Genomic DNA, 21,797 nt, shown 5'->3' on the forward strand with positions numbered 1-21,797 from the left:
TCTAGAAGAATGTTGTACTGTGTGGTTCATTTAGAACAATGCAGTTCTTCTATGTGGTTCGTTTAGAACAACGCAGTTCTTCTATGTGGTTCATTCAGAACAATGCAGTTCTTTTATGTGGTTCATTTAGAACAATACTGTTCTTCTATGTGGTTCATTTAGAACAATGCAGTTATCCTGTGTGGTTTATTTGGAACAATGCTGTTCTCTTGTGTGGTTCATTTAGAACAATACTGTTCTTCTATGTGGTTCATTTAGAACAATGCAGTTCTCCTGTGTGGTTTATTTAGAACAATGCTGTTCCCCTGTGTGGTTCATTCAGAACAATGTTGTTCCCTTGTGTGGTTCATTTAGAACAATGTTGTTCCCTTGTGTTGTTCATTTAGAACAACGTTGTTCCCTTGTGTGGTTCATTTAGAACAATGCTGTTCCCCTGTGTGGCTCAAATACTAATGTTGACACGTCTTTCCCGTCATTTTGGTTTATATTAAAAGATCCGATAAATATAGTTAGAGTGGTTATAGTTCCGACAGCAGAATAATAGATGATAGTATAATTATGGTGGTATGATGTTACAAAACATACCTGATGCCCCTATCTAAACAAAGACATGTCTTAGTTTCACAAGGTTTGTATGAAAGCTGAAACTCGTAGTTTATAACAACATAATAGCTGGAGTATGTTCTCTGGACACAAGTATTATTATTATATTTATATAGATATGTATATACAAGCACGCACTGACATATATATAAATACACAATTATATTAGTTTGTTTTAACCAAAAAAAGACGAAACAAAAATAAAAACAAACAAATGCTGCACCAATTTAAAGAATCTCAGAGTACAGGCTATAAAGTGGGATACAAAATATACCTTAGGTGTTGGAGGTGACTGAAGAAGTACGGCCCACACTGCAGTGGGGATACACTGTCTATCAGTCTTTACCTCCATTCGCCAGGCTCACATAAAGAAATAAAATAAAGGAATAGTAATAGAAACTAAAAGTAAATATATAGAAATTAGGAGAGCGAGATGTGGGTGTTCAATCCCACAACATCCCACATCTATATCACCCTTCACTGCCTGCAGACAGTTCTGGGAAGGTGACTGCTCTTCAAAGTAAAGTTTTAATTTAATTTACTTAACTCTATCAATATTAATTTTCTCTAAAATATATTCCATGTGTGTAGTTTGTTGGTGACTATGTCACACTTTTCCATTGCACAAATTCATTTTGTAAAATGAGAAAATGTAACTCATCTATTAACATGAACAAAATGTAATATAGAATATGCGGGTCAAACTTCTAACCCATTCCATATACATATAAATTTGCACAGAACTTAAGTTAAAAACAATTTAATGAATTCCATAGAATATATTAGGCCCGCCATGGCCAGGTGGTTAAGGCTTATAATAAACTTTATTCTAAACAGAATTTTACGTAGATTTACCATTTCTTTGTGCTATTCCCGAACTCTATGAATATCCAATTAAATTCAGATTTATTTCTAATTCAATAAGAACAATTATCAATGAACCTATATTTTAAAATATCCAAGTTATTGTGAACAAATAAATATTCAAACATTTGATTTCACCACGTTGTGCAACACATTTCAATTAAATGATTTAATCTTTGTTTTAAAATCATTAATAAAATAGTTCTGTTATCCTTTCATATAACTGGAACAAAGAATATTTAGCACCAAAAACATAAAATATACAAGTTTCTATATTTACAATAATTATACATTTTTCAATAACCAGGGTTTTAAACAAGTAACAGGAGTTCCAATGGAAGCTAACTATTCTACTTGTATAGCAAATTTACACCTTTACTATTATGAAAATATATTTATTGAAAACTAAGAGATCCAGATATATTTAGCGTAACTTACAGATATATAGAAGATTTAATTACTGTAAGTAATCCTGAAATAAATAACGTTATTAACATTATTTATCCAGTAGAATTAAATATTGAAAATACTTCAATTTCTAATATAGAAACACATTATTTAGATTTGGAAATTAAAATAATAGATAAGGATATCAATGCAAATATTTTTGATAAAAGAAAATATTTTACCTTTTCAATATATGGTTTACCCTCTTTTAATAACAATGTACCATACTTTCCTGTTATTAGCATTATAAGTTCACATTTATTAAGATTTTGTAAAATTTGTAATAAATTACAATATTTTATTAGTAATGTTGAAATACTGATACAAAAATTAATAGTTAATGGATTTAGTAAAGAAACTTTAAGTAGCATTATTAAACTATTTTGTAACAAATACAAGAATATATTAAATAAATATAAAGAAATAAAAATTAAATAAAGTTTATTAACATTTTCTAATATCTGTTTTTAGTTTCGAATAAGGTCATTTAAGAACATGGTACTACTGTATGCGGATGTACAACCTTACCGAATGTAAATGCTTGTTTAATTGCAGTAGACTTAATGATTGGTGGTTGGGAGTTATGCTAGTTAATTTAAATAACTGGATGGGACCCTTCATACTAGTATAATTCGTTTACTAGGCAACCAATTAGTGCCTTGCCACCATAATAGGGGCTGGAATGCTAACTTCGAGAGGTAAGTTAACTTACTTACCCTTAATGGTAGTGCCTTACTTTTCTTATTCTTATTTTTCAATTAACTTCTTTTTCCTCTTTACTTTGAAGAACTGTCACCTTCCCACAGCTGTCTGTAGTGTAGACAGTGAAGGGTAATATAGATGCGAGACATTATGGGTTTGAGCGCACACATCTCGCTCTCCTAATTTTCATATTTATTGCTACTCCTTTATTTTTATTTCTTTATGTAAGACTGGCAAATGGTGGTTAAGACTGATAAACGGTGTATCCCCACCGCAATGTGAGTTCTACATACAGTCACTTCGTAAACCTAGGGTGCATTTTATATTCCGCATTACAACCTATATCCTGGGATCCTTTGAATTTATGTAGCGTTTTTATTTTAATTTATATTTGTTTTGGCTTGTTTTTGGTTATAACAAACTAATATAATTAGTCAAAGGTTTGGATTTGCTGTTTTTAACATAATCCTTCCTTTTTGATTTTGTTTTAAATTAATTTGATTAACTGTATCAATATTAATTTTCTCTAAAATTTTTACAATTATATATATATATATATATATATATATATATATATATATAACCTGTACAGTATGTATGTATATATATATATATATAGGATATTAATACTGAAGAATTAAGTAAAATAAGATAAAATAAAAAGGAAGGACCGTGTTTGGGGGTGACTGTAGGACCAACACTCCGGTGGGGATACACCGTCTATCAAAAAAAAAAATATATATATATATATACATAAATTTTAAATCCAGAAACAAAATACACTGCATATTTTTAAGAAGGATCCTAGGATACAAGCTACAACCTGGACATATAAAATTATCCTAGTTTTGGAGGTCACTGAAGAAGAAGGACCCATATTGGGGTGGAGATACATCGTCTATCTGTCTTAACCTCCGATTCACTAGTCTCATATAAGAATATCAGAAATTAGGAGAGCGAAATGTAGGTGCTCGAGCCCACAACGCCCCACATCTACGAGGGCTGTTCAAAAAATACGCGGACTGTTTGAATTGCGCGGCTCCAGTTGGTTCCAGTGAAATCCGCTTGGTGTCGCTAGGTTCGCACAGATCAGCTGATTACGACGCCATTTCCCGATTGCAGATATCTTCATTTGTGTATTAGCTACGCGGTTTTAAGTGAAGTGCGATTTTTTCGTTTGGCGGATTTCAGAATGAATGACCTGAAGAAGCAACGACTTGCTGTGAAATTTTGTGTTAAACTTGGAAAATCTGCGACTGAAACTTTTGCTATGCTTAACACGGCTTACGGTGATGTTGCTATGAAGCGTACGGCATGTTTCAAGTGGCATGAACGTTTTAAGGATGGTCGACAGTCCATTGAAGATGATGAGCGTCCTGGACGTCCTTCCACGTCAACTGACGACCCACACGTCGACAAAATCAACACCCTGGTGCGGGCAAATCGACGTCTGACTGTTAGGGAGTTTGCTGAAGAGTTTGGGATATCAGTTGGATCTTGTTACGAGATTTTGACCGAAAAATTGAAGATGCACCGCGTTGCTGCGAAATTTTTGCCTCAGAACTCGTGCGTTATTGGCCAAACACTCGATCACTGTTCTTCCCCACTACTCACCTGACCTTGCTCCTTGCGATGTTTTCTTGTTCCCCAAACTCAAAAGACCCTTGAAAGGAAGAAGATTTGAGACGATTCCCGAGATTAAGGCAAATGCGACGAAGGAGCTGGAGGACATTACAAAAGAAGCGTACCAGGACTGTTTCAACAAGTGGAAACACCGTTGGGATAAGTGTGTGCGTTGGGGAGGAGAGTACCTTGAAGGGGTCCCAGACCTGTAACTTCTAAATAAAGTACATTTTGTTTTATGACGTCGGTCCGCGTATTTTTTGAACAGCCCTCGTATATCAGCCTTCACTGTCTGCAGACAGTTGTGGGAAGGTGACTGTTCTACCAAGTTAGAATAACAAAAACATAAAAAAGATTTAAAAAAGGTACTACCGTTTGGGGGTAAATAAGATAAAACTTACCTCTTGAAGTAAACGTTCTTGCGCCCAATATGGCAGAGGCACTAATTAACACGACATCAGTAAAGTGACAGTTTACTGTGACTGTCGTGCTTTAATATGCGGCTCAAGGTGTACATCTGCATAAAGTAGTGCCAAGTTCTTAGATGACCTTATTTTTAACTAAAAATAATTCTTACTAGAATTTCTCTGATTTTACTTTCTTTGTATTTATTTAATACATTTTTGTATTTATTACAGAATAATTTAATAATTTTACTTACAATTTCTTTATTAAATCCATTAACTATTAATTTTCTTATCAGTACATCAACATTATTAATAAAATATTGTAATTTATTACATATTTTAAAATATCTAAATAACTGTGAAGTTATAATGTTTATAATAGACGGGTATGGAACATTATATATTTATAACACACAAATATAAACACATGTAGTGTTTGAATTTATATATATATGTATGTATACATATTCCGTTATGTTTCTGTGATTGTTTTCTTATCAAACAACAAGTGCTACGAACTGAACTAGAGATGTTTTGTTCTTCTCACGAAATTCAATGTTTCACGAAAACCTCCTCGATCGGATGCAGCTTTGGTTTGTGGTTATGACATAACAAGTCTATTTCACTCACTTTGTAGATTAGAATTTCTTTACGTTTTCAATAATCAAATAAGATACACCCGGATGTAGAAATAGTTTGATAGTTTTCAACTGAATACTGACTAAAGAAAGAGTGACCAGGTAACACCACTTGTCGTTTACATAACAACTTTTATCTAAGAAGCACAACTGACTGTCGCAATTATAACGCCACTTCTGCAACTGGAAGAGCGTAGCATGTTTATCAACATTTGACACGAACCCTGGAGTTTCGATACCCAACCCGACATGTTAACCATCTAAGACAGTTCTGTGAATTCAGAAGATATTGAGTAGCGTGTTAGCTGTAACTGTCAGTGGTCCTGTCATTATTAAATAACTTGATTTTTGTAAGAGATTCCTTTCTCAGTTATTTGTCTCAATTGCAGCTATTGAACTCGGTTACGTATGCCATCTGTTTCGTCGTCTCAACAAATGCCGGCGCCACAATTCTCCTTTCAAAAATGGCTAGTTGTATTTTTTGCCAGCAGAGGGTTCTTCTTTTTTTCATACATTTTATTGAGGTGTGTTTACACGATTAAAACATATCCATAAGATCTTTATTATGAAATAAAACATATTCATAATATTAAAAATATTTGTAACAATAACCGATAGATGGCACTTTTACTGTGCAGAAAGTAGCCGGAAACTATCTGTGTTGTCCAACCACGATTATCGAAACCGGATTTTTAGCGTTGTATGTATACTTAATAATTGCTGAGCCACTGGGGGGCGTTCATAGTGAAATAAAAGTCTGATCCGTCTTTAAAATTAGATTAGCCTCACTGGATTGTGGCTTTATAATTTAAATCTAAAGGCTTACAATACGTAAACACGCACAACAGCAGAATCCGATATATCTGACAGGTACAGTACCGATGGCCCATTGTGTGGTTTTAGGCTTAACGGCAAACTAAAGAAGAAAATCTTGAAAAGAAAATTGTGTGGTATTTATTATTAAACAGTCAAAACGTTATTTTTTAATAATACTGTTAGTGAATAAAGTTAAATAAGAGTTATATTTTGACTTGACATAAATTGTCACAGTTGATACCACCGAAAGGGTTAAATAGATAACCTTGTATAGCCTGAAAATAACCCACTAAAATTAGGAAATCATTTATGGAAATGTAATACAACTCGTAAAATCTGTACAGTACTATGAAACAAGTAGCATTTGGGGTAGAAAAATAATAAAAATATAAACATGGCTTCAGGAAAGGATCGAATATTATTGATCTATTATTAGTGTCAGTACTATTTTCTTTAACACAGTACACAGTTCTATACGTTCTTGATGACGAGAAACCCACTTGAAATAAACATGTATCTCAGAACGGCTGGTATGGGTATTAAGACTTTTACTAATAAAGCAGAGAACAACGTTTCGACCTTCCTAGGTCATCATCAGGTTCTTTGTTAAGGAAGATCGAAACGTTGTTCTCTGCTTTATTAGTAAAAGTCTTAATACCCATACCAGCCGTTCTGAGATACAGTTCTATACGTTGTTACTGGGTGAGAAATATTGTACGTCATTCTATTATGTTGTTGGATAATTCACTTTATGAAAACCCCCACTTTAAACAAAAGAAGACAGAACTATTAACACGTGTAGTTAAATCATTTTAAAATAAGGTTTTGAATATGTTTTTCTGACAGTTTCGACAACAGGAAGCTTGTCCTCTGTCTCAGTTTGTAAGACGGACGTTGATGTGCGAGTGGAAAGGTGTCAGGTTCGAGCCGCATTTTCCCTCTAAATACGCACTTTTAGATAAGCATGTTTTTCACAAAAGTGACAATAAATCCTATTATGCGATTAAGGGAAGGAAGCCATTTAAGATAGGTTATTCTTCTAGCGAACAGTTCTAAGTTAGGGTTAGCTTAGCGTAACTCATTTGTAATGTATTAGGCATTAATAGAGCCAACCAAACAACGACTTTACGTATATCTAACACACAGATAGGGGTTACCCTGAATGACACATATGTTTAACACACAGATAGAGGTTATTCTAAGTGTCACGTGTGTTTAACAGACATACATAAATGTAAGTAATCTATCAATCATTTCATCAAATTATGTCATTTATTTAAATAAAAAAGAGTAAGGGTCCTAAGATCGAGGTACACTTACAACGTTGATCTGGTTTGACTGAGCCCCATTTATAGATGATATTAAAGTATTGGGTGGTGTTGGCTGTGAAGAGGATGCTGCTGATTTACAAAAGGATTTAGATCATCTAGTGAGTTGAGCAACTAAATGGTAGATGGAATTTAATTATAATAAATACAAGATAATGTATGTGGGTTATCATAGTTTGAATTATAAGTATAATGTGGATGTAAATAAACTTAACAGAGACGTGAAAGAAAGGGATCTTGGTGTAATGGTTGACCAGGCTCTACAGCCATCCAAACAGTGTGCTGTTGCTAGTGGTAGAGTAAATAGGAATTTAGGTTGTTTCTACAGAAATATTGAATACAAGTCTAAATAGGTTATAATTTCATTGTACAGGTCACTGGTTAGGCCACATTTGATATATTAATTGTGTTCAGTCTTGGGCTCCATACCTTATGAAAGACGTTGAACTGTTGGAAAGTGTTCAGAGAAGGGTTATTAGAATGGTGCCTGGGATGAAGGAGTTTTTATTCAAGGAGAGACTGAAATCTCTAAAAAATGTTTTCTCTTGGAAAAGAAAGGTTAAGAAGTTCTTGATTTAAGTTTTTAAGCTTATTAAGGGAATTAATAGTGTTGATGAATCTTTTTTTTCTCATAAATAAAAGTGACAATATTAGGACTAAGGGACACAAATATAAATTTTGGCAGGGTAGAAATCATCTTCAGCTAAAACAGTTTTATTTTTTGTAACAGGGTGGTTGGTTTTTGGACTGGGTTGTCTTCAGATATTGTAGACATAGTAAATTTAAAACCTTGATAAGTACATGAATGATAAGGGTTAGCTTTATGTTTTTAAGTTAATTTAGTTTGTAATGTGGAACAACCGAGATGATCCAATAGAACCCATGTTGTTCTAAAACATTGTTTAACTACATACAGACGTTACCTGAAATGTCACGTATGTTTAACAAACAGACAGATGATACTGTAAGTGTCACATATGTTTAATACACAAACAAGCACCTTGTATGTTAACACACAAACAGATGTTATCTGGAGTGTCACGTATGTTTAACACACAAGCAAGTGTTACCTAAAGTGTCACATATGTTTAACACACAAACAAATGTTACCTGAAGTATCTGTCGGGAAGATACTGCTGAAGTAATCCATTTCATGACATGCGTCAGCTGTGACGTCAGTCACGGTAATATTTATGGTTCCTCCACAGACTTCACTCGGACCGAACAGTTCAAAGTATGGAGTAAACTGCACGAAGACAGAATTTACTTTATTTCGACATGAATTTCTAAACAGTTGAAATACATACACGTCTTATTATAAAGTTACAGGTACTAAAATGTGTTTAATTTAAACTTACCGGACTAACAGCATTTTCTACTCTGATCATTCCAGTAGCCTCAAATCCTTTTTCTGATGATTTGTCTCGATTATACATGTCGTTACCAGTCCGCAGGGTCAGTATATTACTGAATGATAAAGCAGGTTCTTCTCCGAGATAGACAATCATGGTGTCGGCTATACTTACACAGGACGGGCCTGTATTTCATGATAATTAACGTAATTTTATTAAAATAAATAACTTGAAATCTATTAAAATAAATTATTTGTATTCTATTGAAATTAAAAACTCGAATTTTATTCAATTCATGCAAAAATCATCAACAATACAGCAGTCACTTGTTTTAAACTATTACTTCCAGAACGCTATTAGCTATCGTACCTTGACCAAACAGATTTAAACTGAACTGGTCGAATACTCTAAAACAGTTGATTGGACCCTGAGGAGTTAATGCGGTCGTAAAAGAAATATCCACTGCATCCAGTGTGTCCGTGAACCTGGCTTCTATAGGAACTGGCACTTCAGATTTGTTCTGTGCAAAGTAAACATACAAAATTGATACGGTTGGCTCTAAATTGATTCAAGTTTCAAAAATATTATGAGGATATGATCTTAATTATAAAATAAAAATTTTAGATTTCCCACAGTCCTTTGTTCTATTTAATACTGTCAATCCCGTTGGTCTAATGATAGACCTCGAGTTGCGAAGCAAGAACAGCTGTATAATAGTTTCTTAGCAACTCACCAGAGGAACGCCGGAATCCGTGATACAGATGGCCAATTCGTCGCTTGGACAACAAGTAGAATTTTGCGGGCAAATATTTCTATTGAAGCAAAATATCGGGGTTGACGTCGTTGTTATATTTAATATAATGTTACACGACGACTCGTTTCTGAAACATTCTGACACGTTGGAACAAGCTTGGAACCTGGGGCAAAATATTTCTTCAGGAGCACAAAGAGCAGTGTCTGTACAAGATGGCAGACAGGTCTGTCGATCTTCACAGAACACGAGACCTGACGGACATTGATCCAAACAATAGGCCGCCCCAGGGGAGCAAGACGAACCTTTCTTCTTATTTCGACATACTGCACAGTCTTCTGTCTCAACACAGAAGTAATATCCAAGGGGACAAGTAATTGTTCCATTCTCACTGATCCAGGGATAATAAGGATAGGAAGAACATATCTCGGCACACTTTCCGTCAGGGTCACACTGAGTGTGCAGAAAAAAAACATTCCAAGTTAGTTATGAAACACGGAAAACTGTTTGTGTATCAAATTAGTATTTTAAAGTGAGCTTTATTGCGACTTATAGTAAACCAATGAACGCACCATTTAGAATGAACGAAACAATGATAAATCATATTGTTTGAACAAGAACTAATGATACGTAACCTGAGAGATAACAGTGTAAAGGATATATAACCTTGTCAGAACAAGAACTAATGATACGTAACCTGAGAGATAACAGTGTAAAGGATATATAAACTTGTCAGAACAAGAACTAATGATACGTAACCTGAGAGATAACAGTGTAAAGGATATATAACCTTGTCAGAACAAGAACTAATGATACGTAACCTGAGAGATAACAGTGTAAAGGATATATAACCTTGTCAGAACAAGAACTAATGATACGTAACCTGAGAGATAACAGTGTAAAGGATATATAACCTTGTCAGAACAAGAACTAATGATACGTAACCTGAGAAATAACAGTGTAAAGGATATATAACCTTGTCAGAACAAGAACTAATGATACGTAACCTGAGAGATAACAGTGTAAAGGATATATAAACTTGTCAGAACAAGAACTAATGATACGTAACCTGAGAGATAACAGTGTAAAGGATATATAACCTTGTCAGAACAAGAACTAATGATACGTAACCTAAGAGATAACAGTGTAAAGGATATATAACCTTGTCAGAACAAGAACTAATGATACGTAACCTGAGAGATAACAGTGTAAAGGATATATAACTTTGTCAAAACAAGAACTAATGATACGTAACCTGAGAGATAACAGTGTAAAGGATATATAACTTTGTCAAAACAAAAAACTAATGATACGTAACCTGAGAGATAACAGTGTAAAGGATATATAACTTTGTCAAAACAAGAACTAATGATACGTAACCTGATAGATAACAGTGTCAAGGATATATAACCTTGTCAGAATAAGAACTAATGATACGTAACCTGTTAGATAACAGTGTCAAGTATATATAGCCTTGTCAGAAAAAGAACTAATGATACGTAACCTGATAGATAACAGTGTCAAGTATATATAACCTTGTCAGAAAAAGAACTAATGATACGTAACCTGATAGATAACAGTGTCAAGTATATATAACCTTGTCAGAAAAAGAACTAATGATACGTAACCTGATTAGATAATACTGTCAAGTATATATAACCTGATAGATTGTCAGTCAGAAAAGAACTAATGATATGTCAAGACCTGAGAGATAACACTATTTGTAATGTGGTTGCTTTAAATGAAATGTTTAAACTATTTACTTGTTGTGTTTATTAGGAAATAAACAATTAATGACAGCCACATTTCTTTGAATACTCTGATTTCTATGAAACGTTTTAATGGAGTAAAATCTGCCTGATTCTAGCCAACACCTTCACGAAGCTTGTCTTTATAAAATCGAACACTGTGTTATTGACTGGCATTACAGTAGCAAAAGCCAGCTTCAATTCCGTTGTTATGGGAATAGAAATTACTAATGGATGTAAAATGTATGATGAAGACCTCGTCAACTGTACACTTATTTCCCTTAATCTGTCTATTTCATATTCACTATCAGAGACAGGAAAGAAGTTTAGATCTATCATTAGTTTCCCACAAGTAACTGAACAAAATAGTTATCGTTCAGTACCAAAACTCGCAATTTGGGAATGAAGAACAAAGGTGAAAGAGTTTCTAAAACGATAATGATATTTGTAGTATAATGTTTGTTCTCAATTTGTGAATTAAAGAATTCATGGTTCGTGGCCTGATGTCATAAAATTACCCTCGCACTTAATGGTACTGGTAAATAACTCTGAGGAAAACCAAACAAACTGTTATCTGTTGGCCAATCTTAGTAAGATTCTTTACTGATGAGGGTGGTATTGGCCTCTCTTTGTACGGTTCTTCACTAATAAGGGTGGTGTTGGTCTGTCTTGGTAAAGTCATTTCCTTACTTGAAGAGGGTAATGTTGGCCTGTCTTGGTATACTTCTTCCCTTTACTGATGAGGGTGGTATTGGCCTGTCTTGGTATAGTTCTTTCCCTAACTGATAATGATGGTGTTGGCCTGTCTTGGTAAAGTCATTTCCTTATTTGAAGAGAGTAATGTTGGCCTGTCTTGGTATAGTTCTTTCCTTTACTGATGAGAGTGGTATTGGCCTGTCTTGGTATAGTTCTTTCCCAAACTGATGATGATGGTGTTGGCCTGTCTTGTTAAAGTTCTTTCCACAGTTGATGAGAGGTGATGTTGGCCTGTCTTGGTATAGTTCTTTCCTTTACTGATGAGAGTGGTATTGGTCTGTCTTGGTATAGTTCTTCACTAATAAGGGTGGTGTTGGTCTGTCTTGGTAAAGTCATTTCCTTACTTGAAGAGGGTAATGTTGGCCTGTCTTGGTATACTCCCTTTACTGATGAGAGGTGATATTGGCCTGTCTTGGTATAGTTCTTTCCCTAACTGATAATGATGGTGTTGGCCTGTCTTGGTAAAGTCATTTCCTTATTTGAAGAGAGTAATGTTGGCCTGTCTTGGTATAGTTCTTTCCTTTACTGATGAGAGTGATGTTGGCCTGTCTTGGTATAGTTCTTTCCCAAACTGATGAGGATGGTGTTGGCCTGTCTTGTTAAAGTTCTTTCCACAGTTGATGAGAGGTGATGTTGGCCTGTCTTGTTAAAGTTCTTTCCACAGTTGATGAGAGGTGATGTTGGCCTGTCTTGTTAAAGTTCTTTCCTCAGTTGATGAGAGGTGATGTTGGCCTGTATTGGTAATGTTCTTTCTCTAACTGATGAGAGGTGATGTTAACCTGTATTGGTAATGTTCTTTCTCTAACTAATGAGAGGTGATGTTGGCCTGTATTGGTAATGTTCTTTCTCTAACTGATGAGAGGTGATGTTGGCCTGTCTTGTTAAAGTTCTTTCCCCAGTTGATGAGAGGTGATGTTGGCCTGTATTGGTGATGTTCTTTCTATCCGTCTGTGATCTGAGATTCTGTGTTTCTTATTCGGTTACTCCCCATGGATGCATCATAAGAGTAACTCTATTATTTTAAAATTAGGAACAATTAACAGAGATAGCCCTCATGTAGCTCATGTAGATAATGTGATGAAGGATGGGGAATAATGTTAATGATGTGTTGAATAATGGGGAGTAATGTTAATGATGTGTTGAATAATGGGGTATAGTGTTAGTGATGTGCTGAAGAATGGGGTATAATGTTAATGATGTGCTGAAGAATGGGGTATAATGTTAGTGATGTGCTGAATAATGGGGTATAATGTTAGTGATGTGCTGAATAATGGGGTATAGTGTTAGTGATGTGCTGAAGAATGGGGTATAGTGTTAATGATGTGCTGAAGAACGGGGTATAATGTTAGTGATGTGCTGAAAGAATGGGATATAATGTTAGTGATGTGCTGAAGAACGGGGTATAAGTTAATGATGCGCCGAAGAACGGGGCATAATGTTAGTGATGTGTTGAATAACGGGGTATAATGTTAGTGATGTGTTGAAGAATGGGGTATAATGTTAGTGATGTGTTGAAGAATGGGGTATAGTGTTAGTGATGTGCTGAAGAACGGGGTATAATGTTCAATGAATGCTGAAAGAATGGGGTATAATGTTAGTGATGTGCTGAATAACGGGGTATAATGTTAGTGATGTGCTGAAGAACGGGGTATAATGTTAGTGATAGTATGTTAGTGATGTGCTGAAGAATGGGGTATAATGTTAGTGATATGCTGAAGAATGGGGTATAGTGTAGTGATGTGCTGAAGAATGGGGTATAGTGTTAGTGATGTGCTGAAGAATGGGGTATAGTGTTAGTGATGTGCTGAAGAATGGGGTATAATGTTAGTGATGTGTTGAAGAATGGGGTATAATGTTAGTGATGTGTTGAATAATGGGGTATAATGTTAGTGATGTGTTGAAGAATGGGGTATAATGTTAGTGATGTGTTGAAGAATGGGGTATAATGTTAGTGATGTGCTGAAGAATGGGGTATAATGTTAGTGATGTGCTGAAGAATGGGGTATAATGTTAGTGATGTGCTGAAGAATGGGGTATAGTGCTAGTGATGTGTTGAAGAATGGGGTAAGAAGGTTACTTAGTGTGGACAAACAGTATTCCTGTCATTAGGTAGTATTACCCATTTAAAAGTGAGACCCTAGTGACATTTACTTCTCAAAGTGAAACATCCCGGAATCTGGTAGTGTTATAGTGTACATTGACAAAAACACCCTGCGTAACAAGTTTACAAAAGAAAAGCTACATCAGTTCTTAGAACTGACAAAAAAAGACCTCGGAGTCTACTATATTTATTAACGTTTCCCTGCAAGATAAACTAAGGTCTCAGTTTTAAAATACGACAGTTGTTTACAGGTGAGTTTCTCACATTTTTCTCCGATATTCTTATCTACCTAAGGCTATCCTCTTTAACATGTAGAGTTCGAATCCTACCAGTACCCCCACCCTCTAGCTATCTATAATTATTTAAATGAAGTAATGTAGATGTATTTTAATTTCCGTTGATCACCAATATCGACTTTAAAGCACCTTCGACTCAATGACACAGTTTAGACACCTAACAACAGACAGGTAAAGAGACAAATCAAGTAAAACCAATCACGTGTTATGCGATCGAAACCTACTTTTTATAACTAAGTAACGTGTTTAGCAAGCACTTAATTCTCTCAAAACACAACAGACACTTAAAAACAAGCTAACAATTGATTGACAATGGGCTATTTATACCATTATCAATGTTAGTACGCTTGTCGTCACTAAGATAATAAATTATTTTATGTTTATTTATTTCCCCGAAATGGAGTCCGATGCTGGCTAAGAGTGACCTGTTTTAGCCACTCGCACAAATATATAGTAGTTTGTTGTCTGTCAGTCAGTCAGTCAGTAGATACTAAAATGACGTCACCTAAAGGGCGCTTAAAACTTAAATTTGTACGATCGTAACGTCAGTAAAATGTGCGCATGCTATGAATCACGAGAAGAATTATGTATTCTGTAGCCTACAATAGAGCATGCCATATGAACTTTAAAAGCATGAAATAATAGTATTTGTCACTTATAGTTTTGGTTTTGTTTATTCTTCGAACAGAACACTTCCATACATCTAGTTTTTGTTCTATAATACTTATTAACAGATTAGGGTTGTACAAAACCTTAAACACGTAGATAAATAATAAACACTTTGCTTTTTGATATATTTTTGCAATAAAGTCAGTAAGTAAGTGATTTTTTTTCTAATTCTGCTATTGCATAATAACAATGACAAAATAGCATACAGTTTTTGGTTATTTCAACCAACGTAAATGAAATATTTCACTTACATGTAAAAAAAAACATGTTTGTACAACCTTAAAACACCATAGTAAAACACACGACACATACTGAAAATAATAATTAATTTAGGCCCGGCATGGCCAGGTGAGTTAAGGCATTCGACTCGTAATCTGAGGGTCGTGGATTCAAATCCCCGTCGCACCAAACATGCTCGTTCTTTCAGCCGTGGGGCATTATTATGTGACAGTCAATCCCACTATTCGTTGGTAAAAGAATAGCCCAAGAGTTGGCGGTGGGTGGTGATGACTAGTTGCCTTCTCTCTAGTCTTACACTACTAAATTAATGACGGCTAGCACAGATAGCCCTCGTGTAGATTTGCGCGAAATTCAAAAACAAACAATAATTGAGTGTTTCTGGTGTTTAATTTTGGCAGACAAAAACAAGTGTGATTTGAAAGACACTGAAGTCGTAGAAACGAGAAATTAAACCAGAAATAGAATGTCGCTAGATTATTAGAAAAGTTTTTATCTTATTCCAAAGAGAGAAAAAAAGCTTCTGTGGCGTTTCAAAGAAAGCATTGAAATTTTACCTCGGTTACCATTTTGTTGATAACAGTGAAGCTACAGAATGGGCTATCTGCGATGTATCCACCACGGGTATCTAAACTCAGTTTTTACACTTATAGGAATTCGTACTTACTGCTGAGTTGTTGGGGAATAAGTTTTGTGACAAAAAAAATGCGAACGTGAATAAAATAGTTTAACGAGTAAATATACTTTCACAGTTGTCAAAAGTCATGCATAAACTGAAAGTTAAAAGGGATGGAAATGATTAGAACAGTTAAATATAAAGTAACACGAAAATAATTAATTAATCGTAGGAAGAAAAATAACTTTTGTTCTAAACATATATATTTAGTTTGAATTTCGCGCAAAGCTACACAAGGGCTATCTGCGCTGGCCGACCCTAATTTAGCAGTCTAAGGGTAGAGGGAAGGGAGGTAGTCATCACCACCCACGAGTTGCCAACTCTTGGGTTGCTCTTTTACTAACGAATAGTGGGATTCACCCTTACTTTATAACGCCCCCACTTCTAAAAGGGTGAACAAGTATGGTGCGATGGAGATTCGAACCCGCAATGCTCGTATTACGAGTCGAGTGCCTTAACCACCATGCCATGCCGGGATAAATATATACATCTATTGTTTCCTCTTTAACCAATTTCGAGATGATTATCACGCAGCAGATTATCGTCTCTCACAGTAAGGGTGTGTTGCGGAAGTATTGTTTCTAATAAAATGTAAATTAGAAGAAACAAACTTAGGCTTAAAAGGTATTTGCTTACTTGAATGGTTGGGCAAGGTGGAGGAAGTTCAGGAAATCCGAGATCTGAGTTATTTTCGGTTGTTTCACTGGGAGCGATTGAAGCATGAACCAATAAAGTTAATATGACAGAAACGGCTAGACCTGTAATAGCAATGTGATACGAGTTGTTTCTAAACGTTGAAAGAGCATGAAGCAATCATCATATTAAGAACACGAAAATAGGACAGTAAATTAAAAAAAAAACACATAACTAACAGTGATTATGAATCATATTAACATTATTTAAAACACTCTCTGGAGTTTCGACTTTAAATGTTTGCGTCTGTTTGACTTTTGTACTGAGAATTTCTTCAGATCAAAAGACGCAGAAGTCGAGTAAAACCAGAATACTACAAATATTAAAATTGTCTAAAATATCATTCAAACAAATAGTTAAACAAATCATGTAGAACATCAAGTGTAATACATACATGTGTGTATAGAATATCAACTATAATAAATACATGTGTGTGTCTGGAACATCAAATATAATAAATACATCGGTGTATGTAGAACATCAAGTAAAATAAATACATGTGTGTGTAAAATATCAAGTATAATAAATACATGTGTGTGTGTGTAGAACATCAAGTATAATAAATACGTATGTGTGTAGAATATCAAGTATAATAAATACATGTGTGTGTGTTTAGAACATCAAGTATAATAAATACATGCGTGTGTGGAATAACAAACATAATAAATAATGTGTGTGTATAACGTCACATTACTACAAAGTAACTTCCTTATAAGATTAGATTTTTCCAGAACAATGTATAACTTATTTAATAAATTAATTCTTTTTGAAAACTGATATTTCCTGGAAAGAAATTGTTTACAACGTGTTCTCCGTATTCCAGGTTTCTAGGTGACTGTGGTACACATAGTTATTTTATCGAGTCGGTTTTATTCAAGGAAACAGCGCGCGGTTAAACTCACTGGAGAAGTTAAAGTGGAAAATTGTACATCACATGCATGGTGACGTTCGATCACGAACGTAAATATAGAACTGTTAAAACTGTCACGATCACATGAACAGGTCAAAAAAGAAATGTCAAAGAATCTTAAGAAATAACAAACCAGGCTTCACACAGAGAGAAATCTTTTTAATTTGCAAATTTAAATTACAACACTGGAATCCGGGTTTCGATACCCCTGGTAGGTGGCTCGCCAGTTGTGTAGCTGTATGCTTAATTGCAAACAACCAGTGAAAGTAATTTTGTTTAAATAAATGATAAACATCATTATATTGTTCGGGATATGTCACAGTTTAAGCTATATATAAAAATGGCTTCCAATATCTATCTCACCTTATCCTATTTAACTATTTGTTTTCTGATAGTTTCATTTTTCATTATTTACTTTCACTCAAACTCCAATCTTAGTGACGTTCATCGGATTTCATTGTTTCCGTTTTCTTATAGCATATCTACAGCGGGCTATCTCCTGTGTCAACAGAGGAAAATGGAACCGCTTATTTTAACGACGTGAATTCATACACTTATTGCTATCCCATTGATGGACTTATGATGTAAACAAAGTAGCAGCTGGTTTATCATTGTTATCTGTCACGTAACTTAATTATGAACTGATAAAATACGTATATTTATAGTTAACTTAAGAAGGTAGGTATAAAATACGTCTCCTGTTTACTGATTTAAAGGTGTGTTTAAAATAGCCTCTTCGATACTGATTTAAAAAGGTGTGTTTAAAATACGTATCTTCATTACTGATTTAAGAAAGTGTGTTTCATATAAGTACCATCATTACTGATATCAGAAGGTGTGCTTAAAATACGTATCTTGATTAATGATATCAGAAGGTGTGCTTAAAATACGTATCTTGATTAATGATATCAGAAGGTGTGTTTCAAAACGCATCTTGATTACTGATTTAATGTGTGTTTAAATACATCTTTTGGTTACTGATATCAGAAGATGTTCAAAATACATATATGTATTACTGACTTCAGAAGGTGTGTTTGAAATACGAATATTAAATACTGATATCAAAAGATGTGTTCAAAATACATATATATTAAAATACCTCACTTGATTCCTGATCCAAGAAGGTATGTTTATAGCACGTACCTTGATTACTCGTTTCAGAAGATATGTTGAAAATATGTACCTTGATTACTGGTATAAGAAGGTGTCTTTAAAATACGTATCTTGTTTAGTCATATCACTAGGTGTGTTTAAAATACGTATTTTGATTACTAATATCAGAAGGTGTGTTTAAAATACTTATCTTAATTACCGATTTAAAAAGGTATGTTGAAAATACGTATATAGATTACTAGTGTCAGAAGGTGTGTTTAAAATAGGTATCTTGATTACAGATGCCAGAATATGTGATTGAAATACGTCTCTTGTTTCCTGATTCAAGAAGGTGTGTATAAAATACGTATCCTGATAACTTGTTTAAGAAGATGTGTTTAAAATACGTCTCTTCATTTTCATTCAAAAAGTTTTTACAATACGTACTTTGATTACTGTATAAGAAGGTGTGTTTAAAATATGTATCTTCATTACTGACTTAAGAAAGTGTGTTTAATATACGTACCTTGATTTCTGATGTCAGAAAGTGTGTTTAAAATACGTATCTTGATTACTTATTTAAGGTGTGATTAAATACGTCTCTTGATTACTGATATCAGAAGATGTTAAAAATACTCATCTTAATTACTGACATCAGAATGTGTTAAAAATACTCATCTTGATTATTGATTTAAGAATGTGTAATTAAAATACGTATCTCTTTTATTGACATCAGAAGATGTGTTTAAAATACTTATCTTAATTACTGATTTAAAAAGGTGTGTTGAAAATACGTATATGGATTACTACTGTCAGAAGGTTTGTTTAAAATAGGTATCTTGATTATTGATGTCAGAAGGTGTGATTAAAATACTTATTTTAATTACTGATTTAAAAGGTGTGTTGAGAATACGTATATGGATTACTACTGTCAGAAGGTTTGTTTAAAATAGGTATCTTGATTACAGATGTCAGAAGGTGTGATTAAAATACGTCTGTTGATCCGTGATCCGAGAAGGGGTGTTTAAAATACGTATGTTGATTACTCATTGAAGATGGTGTGTTTAAATTACGTACCTTGATTACTGATTAGGTAGGTTTGTTTAAAATATGTACTTTGATTACCTATTTAAGAAGAAGTGTTTAAAACACGTCTCTTGATTACTGATTTAGGAAGGTGTGTTCAAATCACGTTTTTCGATTACTTATTTGAGAAGGTGTGTTTAAAGTACGTCTCTTCATTTGTGATTTAAAAAGTTAAAAATACCTAACTTTATTACTGATATCAGAAGGTGTGTTTGAAATACGTACCTTGATTACTCCTTAAGAAAGGTGTGTTTAAAATACGTCTTTTGATTACTGATTCAATTAAGTGTGTTTAAAATACGTCTCATGGAAACTGAGTTAAGAAAGTGTGTTTAAAGTAGTCTCTTGATTACTGATCCAAGAAGGTATGTTTATAAAACGTACCTTGATTACTGGAAAAAGGTGTATATAAAATACGCCTATTGATTATTGATTTAAAAAGATGTGTTTGAAATACATATCTTGATTACTGATATCAGAAGGTGTGTTTAAAATATGTACCTTGATTATTCATTTAGGAATGTGTGTTTAAAATACGTGTCTTGATTACTGACTGACTTAAGAAAGTGTTTTTAATATACGTACCTTGATTTCTGATGTCAGAAAGTGTTTAAAATACGTACCTTGATTTCTGATGTCAGAAAGTGTTTAAAATACGTATCTTGATTACTGCTTTAAGAACGTGTTCAAAATACGTATATGGATTACTACTGTCAAAAGGTGTCTTTAAAATACGTATCTTGATTACTGATATCAGAAGGTGTGCTTAAACTACTTCTATTAATTACTGGTTTTAGAAGGTGAGGTCACGTCTCTTGATTCCTGATCCGAGAAGGTGTGTTTAAAATACTTACCTTCATTACTGATATCAGAAGATGTGTTAAAATACGTCTCTTGATTACTGACTTAATAAATTGTGTTTAAAATAAGTACATTGATTTCTGATGTCAGAAATTGTTTAAAATAGTATATGGATTACTACTGTTAGAAGGTTTGTTTAAAATAGGTTTCTTATTACTGATATCACAAGGTGTGTTTAAATTATGTATACTGATTACTGTTATTAGAAGGTGTGTTTAAAATAGTATATGGATTACTACTGTTAGAAGGTTTGTTTAAAATAGGTTTCTTATTACTGATATCACAAGGTGTGTTTTAAATTATGTATACTGATTACTGTTATTAGAAGGTGTGTTTAAAATACGTATATGGATTACTACCGTCAGAAGGTATATTTAAAATACTTATCTTGATTATTGATTTAAAAAGGTCTGTTTAATAGACGCATCTTGATTACTGATATCAAAATGTGTTTAAAATACGTTCCTTGATTACTGATTTAAGAAGAAGTGTTTAAATTACTTACAGTGATTACTGATATTAGAAGGTGTGTTTAAAATATGTTCTTTGATTACTGATTTAAGAAGATGTGTTTAAATTACTTATAGTGATTATTGATATTAGAAGGTGTGTTTAAAATACGTATATGGATGACTACCGTCAGTAGGTGTGTTCAAAATACTTATCTTGATTACTGATTTAAGAAGATCTGTTTAATATACGTCTCTTAATTACTGGTTTAAGAAGGTAAGTTCACATGTCTTCATTACTTAGGTTAGAAAGTTGATTAAAATACGTCACTTGATTTCTGATTGAAGAGGTGTGTATATAAAATACGTATCTTTATAACTCATTTAAGAAGATGTGTTTAAAATACGTACTTGATTGCTAATTTAAAAACTGTGTTTAAACTAGTGTCTTGAATACTGATTAAAGAAAGTGTGTTTAAAACACGTCTCTTCATTTCTTATTGAAAAAAGTGTGTTGAAATACATATATGGATTACTACTGTAAGATTGTGTGTTTAAAAAACTTATCATGATTACTGATTTAAGAAGGTGTATTTAAAATACGTATATTGGTTACTGATTTAAGAAGGATTCTTTAAAATACGTATCTTGATTACTGATTTAAAAAGGTGTGTTTAAAACACGTCTCTGTT

General features: G+C 33.7%; 1 protein-coding gene across 1 annotated transcript in view; it reads right to left on the reverse strand.

The window, feature by feature from the left end:
- The window catches only part of LOC143236322 (uncharacterized), a 43,123-nt gene that overhangs the window by 17,506 nt on the left and 3,820 nt on the right, over positions 1-21,797 (reverse strand). The window contains exons 2-5 of the mRNA XM_076474599.1: positions 16,651-16,801; positions 9,514-9,984; positions 9,150-9,300; positions 8,787-8,965 (exon numbers count right to left, since the gene is read on the reverse strand). Of these exons, the coding sequence (XP_076330714.1) occupies positions 8,787-8,965; positions 9,150-9,300; positions 9,514-9,984; positions 16,651-16,801 (952 nt within the window). The remainder of the gene's footprint in view (positions 1-8,786; positions 8,966-9,149; positions 9,301-9,513; positions 9,985-16,650; positions 16,802-21,797) is intronic.

The sequence above is a fragment of the Tachypleus tridentatus genome, chromosome 13 (assembly GCF_004210375.1).
Source record: "Tachypleus tridentatus isolate NWPU-2018 chromosome 13, ASM421037v1, whole genome shotgun sequence".
NCBI lineage: Eukaryota > Metazoa > Arthropoda > Merostomata > Xiphosura > Limulidae > Tachypleus > Tachypleus tridentatus.